Below are 14,704 nucleotides of genomic sequence, written 5' to 3' on the forward strand. Positions count from 1 at the left end.
TCGGCCTGTCGCTCCTCCGAGGTGGTAATGACGTCAGCGGCAGCGCTGCCGCTGTCTAGCGTAGGGACTGGGTAGCAGCAGACAAGCAACGCAAGGTGGAAGCAAGATGGCGTCGTGTTTCTTCCAGGCAGTGGCCGGGGGTGGAGAAAGTAGCGAAAGTGATGATGACTGGTTTATCGGGGAGTGTAAGGAGATGTGCGAGGTATGATTGCATTGCTCGCGTTAATGGATTGTTCAGTCATACGTAAATAGCTGCGCACCTGCAAACAGCCCGAAAGTTTGTGAAGTGTGTGTCATCATTTTAATGCACATCAAAGTAGCATGCAAATGCTACTGAGCATTCTCATTCTGCTAATATGATTTGTTGCTGTTTCCAGTTCTCCAACTTTAGGCTTAGGATAGTTAGTAATATTTGCACCCACACTATTTAGCCAATCAGGCTTTAAGTTGTGGACGATGCTGTGATTGGAGTACTGTTCCATACGGAGACTTGCATAGTTGACTCGATGTGACAGAAGCAATGCTGTTGCAAAGTCTGTTGCGTGATACTGCATGAACTGCTCCTACCGCATGGGCCTGTTTCCGCTACACGCGGATTGGATACAGAAAAACTGACTCCAATGAATGCCTATGGGGCTGTTTCCACTACCGTGATTTTTCTGATGCAGATTTTCCCATAGGCATTCATTGGAGTCAGTTTTTCTGCATCCAATCTGCATGTAGTGGAAACCGGCTCTAATGCAGGTCAGTGAGCGATGCAGTAAATGTGCATGACGGGAGCACAATGCGCATTGACGTGAATCCCAGTGAATTATGTCACTGAGTGAAGGGTGACTGTCGCCCCACTATGGCTCGGGGTCACAGGAATGCTGATTTCTGCGGTGTGGTGATCGTGCAGCTGGTTCCCCTGCCACTCGATCACTGCTTAGATGTGCAACCAGATTTAGGAGCATATTTTTTGTATTTTGATTCTCAAGGTGCCCATACGCGGTACAAGTTCTAATTTTTTTTTTCGATTAGATAAGTTATGGTGGCCATACATGGTACAATTTTTGGTACTTTTCCGTTATCCGGGCGCAACCGCTAGGTGGCGTTAATTACTATTCCCCTCCAGGTCGCCATGGATAGTAGGGAAAGATGTAACTCCAGCAATTGCTGGCAGCAGAGTTACATCTTTCCCTACTATCCATGGCGACCTGGAGGGGAATAGTAATTAACGCCACCTAGCGGTTGCGCCCGGCTAACGGAAAAGTACCCAATTTTTTATACAATCTTACCATTTGTATGTAGTATAAGGGTATATTAAGTGAATATACTGAAAGGATAATTTAGGCAGTTACCTTATATTACATAGAAATGGTAAAATTGTATAAAAAATTGTACCATGTATGGCCACCATTAGTTAGATTATTCCGTTAGATCGAATGTAAAGATTTTTCCAGCATGTCCGATCAGGTTTTTCTTGAAAAAACAGGATAATTGTTCGAATTTCTTGATAGAAAAAAAATATTTTCTACTTTAATTCGATTCGATAGGATTATTCGATTAGATTGAATAAACAGGAAAAACTAGCATTTTTATCGTGTATGGGCACCATTAGGATAACAAACTTCAGCCATATTTGTATTAGTGGTTCAGAGCTCTGTGTGCTGGTCTCAGCACTCAGCTCAGCTTCCAGCTATCGAGGGGGGACACTAGTCCACCAAATGTCAACATGACATTTGTTATACTGCTTTCTGGCTTGGCTTCTGGGAAGCTCCAAGCCTCTGTTTCCCCGGGCTCTCAGTAGCCTCACTCACTGTCTGGTGCCTCACAGCTTGGTGGTAAGGGAAATCAGCTGGGTTGAGCATCTGGCAAAAGGGCACCAGAGAGGACAGTGTACAGAAAGAGTTGTGGTACAGAAATATAGGGCTCTATTCATAAAAGGCTTTGCGGTATAAAAAATGTTGGAGAGAAAATACCGCATCGGTGTTTTAGACTCTCTTGTGCTAATTCATAAAAAAAGTTTAGAGTTGTGATAAAAGGTCGGGGATTTCCGAACTAGGCTGGCGTAACTTGAGAAGCTGCCTGAGTTGATACGTTTTCTCTGTGCAGAGACAGCCTTACAATAAAAGAGGCAGCCCCAACTTGCCTTTAGATGTGCATTTTTTTTTTAAACTGCCTCTCCTTGCCCTGAATCTGTCTATTAAGCTGGCCATACACTGGCCCGATTTGCTGCCGATTCAACAGCAGATTCGATCACTGGGATCGATTCTGCTGCCAATGGTTCGCGCTAAACGCACCCGCCGATCCGATTTCCTCCCGAAATCGGATCGGTCCGTCGATCGCGCCGTGCGGGTTACTTCCGTCGATCGCCCGCGGGTAGGGAGTGCGTCGCTAGCGGCGGCCGATCCGATACAGTTATACATTACCTGATGCTGGCTCCCGGGCATCTTCTCCACGCTGCACCACTCTTGCTTCCAGCGTACATTAACTTCCTATGTCACTGCAGTGACCAGGAAGTTCAAATAGAGGGCGCTCTATTTGAACTTCCTGGTCACGGAGTGACACAGTGTACGCTGGGATGCGGTGCAGGGTGGAGAAGAGGACCCGGAGCCAGCTTCAGGTAATGTATGCAGGGGGTGGGGGGAGGACAGGCGGCAGCGGCGGCTCCACAGATTGTGATCGGTTTCAGGCTGAAATCGATTCACAATCTTTTTGCAGTAAAGGCAGCCATTCGATCCCTCTCTGATCAGATTCGATCAGATAGGGATCTGTCAGCTGGTCGATCTAATGGCAAATCGACCAGTGTATGGCTACCTTTAGTCTTTTTAAACCAGTGGTGCTCAACCTTTTTTGGCCCGAGGGCCGAACTTCAAATCAAGAAAAATCTCGAGGGCCGGAACACATGCATACAAAATTCCGATGTAAAACGTTTAACGTTTTTCTAGTAACAGTTAACATGGTGTTGGAAATGGAAAGAAAACGACAATATAAGAATTGTTGTACTCACCATTTGATGTACATTTTCTTAATGAGAAGTTTGCGGCTGTTTTTCAGAAAACAATTTCTGGATATTTGGCTCTAAATTTGTAACATTTATTCTTAATACAGAATGAAGATGATCATCTGTGATGCGAGAACGTGAGCCAGTTTTTGCCCTTTTCATCACTGAGAAAGTTTGCTCACAGACATAAGTACTGGCAAAAGTTGTGACCATTTTCAGTAGGGCTGCACGGTTTTTCGGTTCAAAACCGAAACCGCGGTTCGAGGCAAGACGATCTGCTGATCGTCAGTGCCTTCGGTTTTTCGGTCCGCTGTCTAACTTGCTTCTGGCCCCGCTGTGCGCGGATTGGCCAGAAGCAGTGAATATGCATAAGTCTTAATGAGCGGGCGGGGGGGGGCGGATCCACTCGAGCGAGCGGCGGGCACATACAGCATTACTAATAACTGGCTAGCGATGGAATGACGGCAGCGGTAGGCGGAGATGTATGCTCTGTACAGCTCCGCCTACCGCTGCCATCATTCCATCGCTAGCCAGTGATTAGTAATGCTGTATGTGCCCGGCCGCTCTCTCTAATGGATCCGCCCCCCGCTCATTAACACTTATACATATTCACTGCTTCTGGCCAATCCACGCACAGCGGGGCCAGAAGCAGTGATCCTCAACACTAGCGGCTTAACTAACATTAAGCTCGACTGAGATTTTCAGCTTGTGCTGCAAGGAGGGCACGTCTGAGTCAAGCGCAGATAGTACCAGTCTGGTACTAGCGCTTGACTCAGACGTGCCCTCCTTGCAGCACAAGCTGAAAATCTCAGTCGAGCTTAATGTTAGTTAAGCTGCTAGTGTTGAGGATCACTGCTTCTGGCCCCGCTGTGCGCGGATTGGCCAGAAGCAGTGAATATGTATAAGTGTTAATAAGCGGGGGGCGGAACCATTAGAGAGAGCGGCCGGGCACATACAGCATTACTAATCACTGACTAGCGATGGAATGACCGCAGCGGTAGGCGGAGCTGTACAGAGCATACATCTCCGCCTACGGCTGCCGTCATTCCATCGCTAGCCAGTGATTAGTAATGCTGTATGTGCTCGCTCGAGTGGATCCGCCCCCCCGCCTGCTCATTAACACTTATGCATATTCACTGCTTCTGGCCAATCCGCGCACAGCGGGGCCAGAAGCAAGTTACAGACAGCGGACCGGGCATTGCGGGCCATGAACAACCCCCCCCCCCCCCCCTCAAGTGCAAAAAGCAGGATTTGCAAAAAATCGGGGGGAAATCGAAATTGCGATTTCTGAGAGAAAAATCGCAATTTCGATTTTCCCCTAAAATCGTGCAGCCCTAATTTTCAGGCCGCGTTTCCGCAGAAGTGGGCTGTCGGCTCTGTGCTGGCTGAGGCGGCTGTCAGCTCTGTGTGGGCCTGAGGGGGCTGTCGGCTCCAGGGCTGTGGAGTCGGAGTTGTGGAGTCGGGCAATTTTGGGTGCCTGGAGTCGGAGTCGGGAAAAAATGCACCGACTCCGACTCCTAATGAATTTGTAACTGTAATTAAAATAGAAAATATGATAAAATGTTCTATTTCTCAGATAATAGTCATTAAAAATAATGTATATCAATAAAGCAGTCCCCGTATTTTTAAAGTCAGATATACACATCTGATTTTGACTGTATATATGATGTGTACACAGGAATCTCTTATATATACTAAATAACATCTATGCTGTAAGAATAAAGCCTGATGTGTAGCCGTGTCACTAATGGAGATGGTCAATGAGATGGAAATAATTCTGCATTGATGCTGATTTATGCAAATGTACGCACTCTCTTTGCTGATGAGATCAAATAATTTGATATGTTGTTAAAATTTGGTTTGGTGACTACAAATTAAAGGGTACCTGAGACGGATGAAAAGTAAAGTTTTATACATACCTGGGGCTTCCTCCAGCCCCCTTCAAGCTAATCAGTCCCTCGCTGTCCTCCACCACCCGGATCTTCTGCTATGAGTCCTGGTAATTCAGCCAGTCAGCGCTGTCCGGCTGCATGCCGCTCCCACAGCCAGGAACATTCTGCACCTGCGCAATAGTGCTGCACAGGTGTAGTATGCTCCTGGCGGCGGAGTGTGTGCATGCGCACTACGCCCGACTGGCTCAAGTACCTGGACTCATAGCAGAAGATCCAGGTGGTGGAGGAGAACAACGAGGGACTGATTATCCTGAAGGCGGCTGGAGGAAGCCCCAGGTATGTATAAAACTTTAATTTCATCTGTCTCAGGTTTACTTTGTTACACAGTAGTACTATACTCTACATATGCACTCCCCACAGAGCTGCAGGGAATCCACTGAGAATGTTGTGCACATTGAACACAGAGGTGTTGTCCATCACCCATAAACTTGGTTCAGATTGTGCATGAAGAATGTGTAATAGAGGAAGAATCTCCTCATTCCCCTGCAGAGTACCTGCACATCATTCTTACATGTACCCACACTTACATTGCCTAGGGCCTGATAGATGTTCTTTGTTCCGGTTTGTACCTTTTACAAGTACTCTTACCAAGGACTAGTTTTAGTCTAAAGGGAATAAATATAGTAGTCTACATATCCTTCTCACTTCAGTTGTCTTGTAAAATTCCTAAGCGTTGGCAGTTAAGAGACGAATTTCATGTTACATACTTTTAATCAACAAAATTGTAATATGCAAATTAGAGGAGTCGGAGTCGAGGAGTCGGAGTCGGTGGAATCCTAAACTGAGGATTCCTATTGGAGGAAGGTTCCTGCAGTAACCAACGAGGAAGGCTTTCTAACTATCCCAGCGCTACCCGGGGCTGAATACGCAGCACACGCGGGTGTATGCGCAGAACTACTTACTTGCCGAATGCCGATGCAAGGATAACGGTCTGTAACAATACTACCCGATCCTCTCCCTCCGTCCTCAGCATATAACCACCCGATCCTCTCCCTCCGCGGGCAGCCTCCGTCCTCAGCCTATAACCACCCGATCCTCTCCCTCTGCAGGACACCTCCGCGCGGGCCACATAAACAGGCCTCGCGGGCCACAAATGGCCCGCGGTCCGTAGGTTGGGCACAGCTGTTTTAAACAATCTATTTAATTGCCACAGCTTAAAAGAACTTCAAGAAATGTTAAACATGCAGGCTTTCTGATGTGAAATTTATCTCAAAACAGGTACCCTAGAGTAGGCCTGAACGATTTTAGGAAAAAATTGAATTGAGCGATTTCTGTCCGAAATCACGATTTTGATTCGATCCACGATTTTCTTCAAATCAAGCTTTTTTTTCCCCACTCTGTGCCTCTCTTTTCCCCTCTCTCTCTCTTTGTGCACCCTCTAGGTCTCTCTGTGCCTCCTTTGTCCCCCAAGCTGCAGCTGTGCTGGACATACCTTCCAGCACGAGTCCAGCGATGCCCGTCTATCCATTTAGCCTCCTGCAGGCTCTAATGCACGGCATACTTCCTGTATGTCATGTGACATACAGGAACCAGGAAGTATGCCGTGCACAACAGCTGGCAGATGGCGAGAGAGGATGGAAAGCGTTCGATTCCTGTCAGAAGGCATGTCCAACGCTGCCGATGCTGAACGCGCTGAGACTTAGAAGTTTGAAGCTGCTTCTTCAAACTTCCCCCATGTGGAAATACTGTGATTGCAGAAATTGCCACTTTAACGATTCTGAAATTGTGCGCTTGGTGATCACGATTTCAATTCGATTTATCTTTCAGGCCTACCCTAGAGGTTAAAAAACACAGCCTGGGTATTCCCGGAAAGCCTATTAAGTTCTGTTCTCACTGCTGCTGTCTGGGAAATCTGTCCCCATTAACTTTGCTGTTATCTGCATCCTTATTACCTTTTCTAAACAGACAGTATTCTCAGTCCCAATTCCGCATGCTCTAATCTTTATGAATTGACATGTAGTGACATGTGTTGAGATAATCGCCGCATAAGGCGGTAATTTCCCGCACTGCTCAGGAATGTCAGCTTTTCATGCGGAAACAGCTTTTATGAATTGGCATTTTACTAAATCGTCGGGAAAGCCAGCTGTTTTGAGCATTACCCCATGCAAGAATGCTTTATGAATAGAGCCCATATAGTACAGGAAGGGATTCAGTACGATGTAGCACACGGGGGGGGGGGGGGGAGGGGGGAGGGAGTTTTACTGCATTAAGGCACGTACACACCCTGAATTAAGTTTGACAGAGGCAGCCGATAACTGCTGTCTCTGTTGAGAATCTAATGCTGGGTACACACTATGAGATTTTATGGTCGATTTACTGTCAGATCGATTATTTCCAACATATCCGATTTGCTTTCCGATCGATTTGCGAGCATTTTCTGATCGATTTACATTAACTGTAATAGGAAATCGACCGGAAAATGCTCGGAATTCAATCAGAAAGCAAATCGGACATTTTGGAAAGAATCGATCTGACAGTAAATCGACCATAAAATTTCATAGTGTGTACCCAGCATTACGTGTTTACAGTGCAAATTGCCAAGTGTGTCTCTTCAAAAAAACAAATGCATATATTCTGCACTGAGTACAATTCTGTAGGCCAGTTGCTTCTAGACTCCATTTTTCTGATTTGCGAGCTACTTCAAAAACTTCAGAGTGATCTACAATGGACCCCCCCCCCCCTCAAAAAAAACAACCTATAATTAGGCAGGCCACCATCTCCAAATATAATTTACTGCACATAGCCCTGACCCATGGGCCAGCAGCATTCCCTGATTCCCCCACTCCCTGCAGATCCCCCTGCAGCGCTGTGTGTAGAGCACTTGGAGTATTTCCGTGCCTCTCTCCAGCAATGGTTGCACATCCTTCGCTGCATACTGCTCCGGTCTACTGCTCACAGTACTGGGACACGGCTTGGTCATAAAGCTGCGTCCCCGGGGAGGCACCTTTAGCTTAACTATATTGGGGACAATTATAACTGGCTAACCTATACTGGGGCACCTGTAGTTGGCTAACCTATACTGGGGCACCTGTAGCTATCTAACCTATACTAGGACACTTATAGCTGGCTAACTATTGGTAATTAAAACTAATATTGCACATATAAACATAATTAGTATTTGTGTCATGTCTTAGATCCGGGATGGGCAAACTTTTTCGGCTGAGAGCTGCTTTTCTATAGCGGCTGCATGACCTCCCTCATTCCTGTCCTGTCCCCCCTCCTTCCCTGCAGAGTTGTGAGAAGGTTACTCATAGGTTTACCTCATCCAATCGCACTTTCCAGTGGCGATCTCCATGGCTGTGTGGAAACGCTGGTACGTACTGATGGCGTGTCAATTGATGCCACCGTGGCCGTGGAGATCACCACTGTAAAGTGTGATTGGGTGAGTTAAATCTATGAGTAAGCATTGCATGCAGCTTTGCAAGGAGGGATGAGAGGAATCTGGCGGTCTATCGGCAGGCTGGATCCATAATACTAGCGGGCCGAATACAGCTCACGGGCTGTAGTTTGCCCAGCCCTGCCTTTGAATTTTTTTTTTTTTTTCTTTAGGAAATTGATAGACCAAGCAAAAACCATTCCTACTGCCTAGTGGCAGAAGATGGGCATTCCAGTAATTAGTAACTGATGTATATCATGCAGCTGCCATCAGGGCTGTGGAGTGGGTACAAAAATCATCCTACTCTACCGCCAACTCCTCAGATTATGAAACCTCAGACTCCACTCCAGGTACCCAAAATTGCTCCAATTCTGACTCCAGAGCCCTTGCAAGGCCATGGAGTGGGGACAAAAATCATTCAACTCCTCAGTTTATGAAACCTCCAACTCCAGGTACCCAATAATTACTCTAATTCCTCGACTCCGACTCCACATCCCTGGTTGCCAGCAGTGGTTGGTAAGCAGCAAGGTGTAGCTGAATGTCTATGAATGGGCCCATATATAATATATACCTCCTGGACTACATTTTTTTTTTTTAATATCCTGTTTCAGTTAAAGGATACCACAACTGAAATGTGACATAATGAGATAGACATGTGTATGTACAGTGCCTAGCACACAGATAACTATGCTGTGTTCCTTTTTTTCTTTCTCTGCCTGAAAGAGTTAAATATCAGGTATGTAAGTGGCTGACTCAGTCCTGACTCAGACAGGAAGTGACTACAGTGTGACCATCACTGATAAGAAATTACAACTATAAAACACTTTCCTAGCAGAAAATGGCTTCTGAGAGCAAGAAAGAGGTAAAAAAGGGAAATTTCTTATCAGTGAGGGTCACACTGTAGTCACTTCCTGTCTGAGTCAGGACTGAGTCAGCCACTTACATACCTGATATTTAACTCTTTCAGGCAGAGAAAGAAAAAAAGGAACACAGCATAGTTATCTGTGTGCTAGGCACTGTACATACACGTCTGTCTCATTATGTCACATTTCAGTTGTGGTATCCTTTAATGGCAGCCTATGCAAGATAGGCACAACATGAGTATTTTTTGTCATTAAAATATATTGCAGATTTTGTTTTTGTTAATTCCTAGAAACAAAGCAAACTTGCCAAGTCTGAGACCAGTGAAGAGGCATTGAAGCAAGCTTTAACACTAGGAAATGTGAAGTTAGTTAAAGAACTCTTAGATTCAGGTGAGACAGTTTAATGCAGATATGTGTTTTTATGTTGACTGCATTATTTATGTAAAGCATTTTTGTCATAGGTATGCATTAATGACGTTTTTATTAAAATAATGCTCCCATCGACTCACAAGTAAACGAGTGAAATCACACATTTCCAGCACTTTCATGTCTCTCCAATAACTTTTATAAAATTTTTATACTACACTGATTCCATTAGGCTTCTTACTACAGGCTTCTTACTGTGTAAGTAAACACTTCCTTTGTTATTATTACTTCTGTTAATTTAAAGCAACCGAATGGTTAGACACTCTGCCATGCAATTTATTAGTGAGTGGCAATTTCTCAAAGAATGACACCTTGAATGTATAAGAGGGGTGCAGCCTCATTTATCTGTCACTAAACTGAGCACCTGGGTGCTTCTTAGTTCAAATAACTTATCAAATGAACTTTGCCCTAGAGGAGGTTCTTAAATGGTGTGGGCTTTTAGGGGGGCAGGGAGAATACACTTAACTATATACCTACACGTACCAGAGCTTGAAGTAACTGTGGGGATGTTGCACATCCCTGGCCACTGCAGTGCAGGCCAGCAAATGTAGTAGTTCATTTATGTAATTACAACTCCCAGCATGCATTGTGGTGGCTGGGTATGTGCAACATCACTGTGGGCGCTTAAAGCTGCGGCACAGGGACAGAAAGATTTAAGCCATCATATAGACAGGGAGCTACAGAGCAGGTAAGCTCAGCAACTCTCTGCTGTTTTCTCCACTAGCACAAAACACTAGAGCCTTGATAAAAGCATCTTCAAAACTCCCTCCGAGACTCCTCATTAGTTCATTAAAGAGACACTGAAGTTTCATAAAAATCATCTTTTTATTTAAAAAATGTGTTTACCATGCTAGCCCTACCTAAAATGCCGCATCCCCGCGGCTGTAATCTAACAAAATCCCTCCCTAACACCCCCCACCCTCTCCCCCGCAAAATCCACGACTTTCTTGGTCGTGGATTTTGCTGCTTTAGGAGGCAGAGCTTTCAGCTGCAGCTCTGCCTCCATTCGCGTCTATCAGCGGCGGATCTCTGCCTCTCCCCCGCCCCTTTCAGTGAAGGAAGACTGAGAGGGGAGGGGGAGAGGCGGCGATTCGGCGCTGAGAGGCAGAGCTGCAGCTCATAGCTCTGCCTCTCACAGAAGAACTCCCCGGATAGCCCCCCCGTGGAGTTTAGGGGGATTTAGTTAGATTACAGCCGCGGGGATGCAGCGTTTTAGGTAGGGCTAGCGTGTTAAACACATTTCTTAAATAAAAAGATGATTTTCATGAGACTTCAGAGTCTCTTTAAGTGGACCAATGAGAATCATTCTCAGAATCCTCAGGGTGAGTCATTGGTCCACCTAATGGACCAGTGGGGAGTGTTGGTGGAAGCTATGAAGATCCTTTTGACATGACAGTAGCGTTCAGTGTTAGTAGAGGGAACATTGACTAGTGGCAGTGGCGGTCCTTGCTGGTCCAACTGGAGGCACTGGTGCCAGGGGAGCCTAGCATATTGCGGGCAGAGGTGGTGTGAGTGCCAGGAAGCCTGGCATGTGATAGTGGTAGTAGCGATGGGTAGAGTCAGCTGGGGAAGATCAGTCAAAATTAAAGAAGAAGAAATAGAAGAAATTACAGATGAAAAGTAGAATAATACAGAAGGTCAAAAGTGACTTTAAAGGGGGATTCTAGATTCCATCACGCCTCACCTTCCCAGGACCTATCCCCATATATGTGGGGGTAGTTACTTCTGTCTTCCATCTTTTTTCATGCTTGTATATTTGTTACCAAGCCAACACTCCCTCCCTGACTACAGGTACCACTAATTCCTTTGGTCCTGGCCCCCACAAGGTACAGCAGGGTTAGGCACTGACGGGTACCGGTAAAGGAGCGTCGGATAGCAACAGGCAGTGGTAGTCTGGCAGGGAGCTATTTATAGGGCGGGCATCAGTAAAGGAGGCCCCTGATGTTAGGTTAATGGAAAGCTAGATGAGTGATAGGGCCTTAAAGGGAAGGTTCAGGGACCGTTGAAAAAAAATAAAAATCCGCATCCACTTACCTGGGGCTTCCTCCAGCCCGTGGCAGGCAGGAGGTGCCCTCAGCGCCGCTCCGCAGGCTCCCGGTGGTCTCCGGTGGCCGACCCGACCTGGCCAGGTTGGGCTTCTTCTGCGTTCCAAAATGCGCCTCACGGCGGCGCGCTGACGTCATCGGACGTCCTTCGGGCTGTACTGCGCAGGCTCAGTAGTTCTGAGCCTGCGCAGTACAGCCCGGAGGATGTCCGATGACGTCAGCGCGCCGCCGTGAGGCGCATTTTGGAACGCAGAAGAAGCCCGACCTGGACGCCGGCCTGGCCAGGTCGGGTCGGCCACCGGAGACCACCGGGAGCCTGCGGAGCGGCGCTGAGGGCACCTCCTGCCTGCCACGGGCTGGAGGAAGCCCCAGGTAAGTGGATGCGGATTTTTATTTATTTTTTTTCAACGGTCCCTGAACCTTCCCTTTAAGCTAATACTAAAGATCTAAGCAAATGCTCATGTTTGACGGGAAGCACCTGCTTCCTGGCAGCATGAAAGGAGGAATAGGATAGGGTTAAAAAAAGCTCACTAGGCGATAAAATTTCCCAAGCTTGGTGCTTATAGGCAATAGGATTGGACTCTTTACAGTGTTCTCCCCAGGCTCCTTTAGCCAGGTGCTCCACCCGGCTAGTTTTGGTGAGCACCCGGCTGTCATCGGCTCAACTCCACCTCTGCTGTAAGCAGAAATGTGCAGAGAAGCACTGGCCCTGCATTCTTTCATCTCGCCCCACCCGGCTACTTTTTCACGCCACCCGGCTACCTTTTCATGCTTTATCAGAAATTGCCTTCAATTAAAGTTACCGTATTTTTCGGCATACAAGACGCTCCGGCATATAAGACGCACCTTGGTTTAGAGGGCAAAAATAAGTGGAAAAAAATAAACTAAACCTGGGTGTGTTTACACTGCAGGGGCGTCTTATGGACCTTTTACCCCCTAAAACTGCCTCTAAGCTACTTTATCTACACTACACTAATCCCTGTTGCCATAACAACTAAGCTACACAGCAATACAATACACTACCACAACACATTAATACACTTCACTATGCTACGCTGCACTGCACTAACACAACACACCACTGCAATACCCGTTAGTACACTACACTACAATGTACTGACACAACACACAACTTCACTACACTACACTACACTATACTAACACTAAGCTGCACTACAATGAAACTAATACTCCACCTGTTCCTGCCGCTACGCTCCTCTTCCCCTCGCTTCAGCCGCAATCCTCTTCACCTCCTTAGGCGCATTTCTCGGATGCCACCTCCGCCGCCAGGTCCTCTGCTCCTGTGAAGGGCTAAAAATAAAAGCATAAGTGGCACTGCCCCCTCTCCTGCCGCCATCCGCTTAGTGCTGCCACTTACGGAAAGCCGCTGCCGCCCCCTCTGCCGCTATACGCCGGGTGTTTCATCCTCCTGTCCTACGTCCTATTTACATCATGTGCAGCAGCATCATGCATAGCACGAGCGCAACGCGGCTGGGGCTACGCATTACGCGGCTGCACGTGATGTAAATAGGAAGTATGAGGACAGGAGGATGGAACACCTGGTGTATAGCGGCAGAGGGGGCGTCGGCGGATTTCCGTGAGTGGCAGCGCTGAGCAGATAGCAGCAGGAGAGGGGGACAATGCCACTGCTTTTCTTTTTCCCCCTTCACAGGAGCAGAGGACCTGGCGGCGGAGGTGGCATCTGAGAACTGCGCCTGAGGAGGTGAAGAGGATCGCGGCTGAAGCGAGGGTAAAACGAGCATGGTAGCAAGAGGGGTAAGTGCTTCCCTGCGCACTCTGCAACATTTTTTTTTTGTACATTTGGCATATAAGACGCACCCAATCCCCCCCCCCCCCCCCCCTCCTGTTTTGGGGAAGAAAAAGTGAGTTTTATATGCAGAAACATACGGTACATGGCAAGATGGTTATTAGCAACTCCGGAGTTATGAGGGCTTGAATTGTCATCAAAGAAATTTTGATTAAAGTGGACCCAAATTAAAAATACAAGGTTTCAGAAATAAAATCTATTTTCTAAATTATAATAATAAATAGCAGCCTTTTTTCAGCTGCATGATGATAAATATAAAATATTTTACATTTATTGGAGGAACCCCTCCCTTTTTTCATATTGCCGGGACAGAATCCGGCAGACTGGTGGAGAGAAAAAACAAAACACAGGCTGCTACTGATGATGTCACGGGAGGTGATCTCAGCTTGTGTGAGATTTCACATAGATGACGCCCCTGTGAGGGAGGGTAGCTGATGACACACACTCATGATCTAAAACCTCCTAAGCTCAGAAGTAATGGCTGCCACCTGTATAACCCTAGTTATGAAAAGAGAAGGGTGAAAAGCATGCACTGAAATGCTTATAGGCTTGAAGAAGTGTTTATTTACCTTTGTTTGTGTCATAGTGGTGCAACTAAATATTTTGAATTAAAAAATGTTTGGTTTGGGTCCGCTTTAAGGAAAACTGTGTTGTGTTTAGTGAACCTTCAAAAAGATGATTTTGATACATTGACTCCTTGCTCACTCTATTGAATAATGGCAATTTAAATGCCACCCCCTTTCTTCCCTGAAGTTGTTCTTCTACTTTTGCAGAAAACTTTCCTGATGACAAAGCAGTCTGGTTAAGGTGCGAACACATGTCGGATATTTCCAAACGACCAGTTGTTTGGACGTCTGAACGACCGCTCGTTTGGACGTCAAATTGGTCTTTTGGACGTTAAATCGGGCGTGTGTACAAACGGTCGTTCAGCTGATAATGCTGGTTTTAAAGGATCAGCTTGGCAGATCGGTCAAATCCAGTCTTATCAGCTGAACGACCGTTTGTGCACCTGCCCGATTTGACATCCAAACGACCGGTTGTTTGGAAAATCTGACCTGTGTATGTACCCTTAGGAGGCTAGAATATTTTATCATGTCTCCCTTTGTCATCAAATTACTGGATTAGAAAATCCAGACAGAACTCATTCCCAGAACATACAGATAAGATAAGGTAATTGGCTTACCTCTAATGCTAGGTACGTACGATACCGTTTTCTGGCAGATTTACC

General features: G+C 46.5%; 1 protein-coding gene across 2 annotated transcripts in view; it reads left to right on the top strand.

Annotated features, from left to right (window-relative positions):
• The first annotated feature begins 37 nt into the window (after nt 1–37).
• Nucleotides 38–14,704, top strand: part of ASZ1 (ankyrin repeat, SAM and basic leucine zipper domain containing 1) — a 118,848-nt gene continuing 104,181 nt past the window's right edge. The window contains exons 1-2 of one of the 2 annotated variants that reach the window (XM_068272717.1): nt 38–202; nt 9,468–9,567. In XM_068272717.1, coding sequence (XP_068128818.1) covers nt 107–202; nt 9,468–9,567 — 196 coding nt within the window. In that variant the 5' untranslated portion in view covers nt 38–106. The remainder of the gene's footprint in view (nt 203–9,467; nt 9,568–14,704) is intronic. The other variant, XM_068272716.1, reaches the window with a different exon arrangement.

Source organism: Hyperolius riggenbachi, chromosome 3 (genome assembly GCF_040937935.1).
Source record: "Hyperolius riggenbachi isolate aHypRig1 chromosome 3, aHypRig1.pri, whole genome shotgun sequence".
NCBI lineage: Eukaryota > Metazoa > Chordata > Amphibia > Anura > Hyperoliidae > Hyperolius > Hyperolius riggenbachi.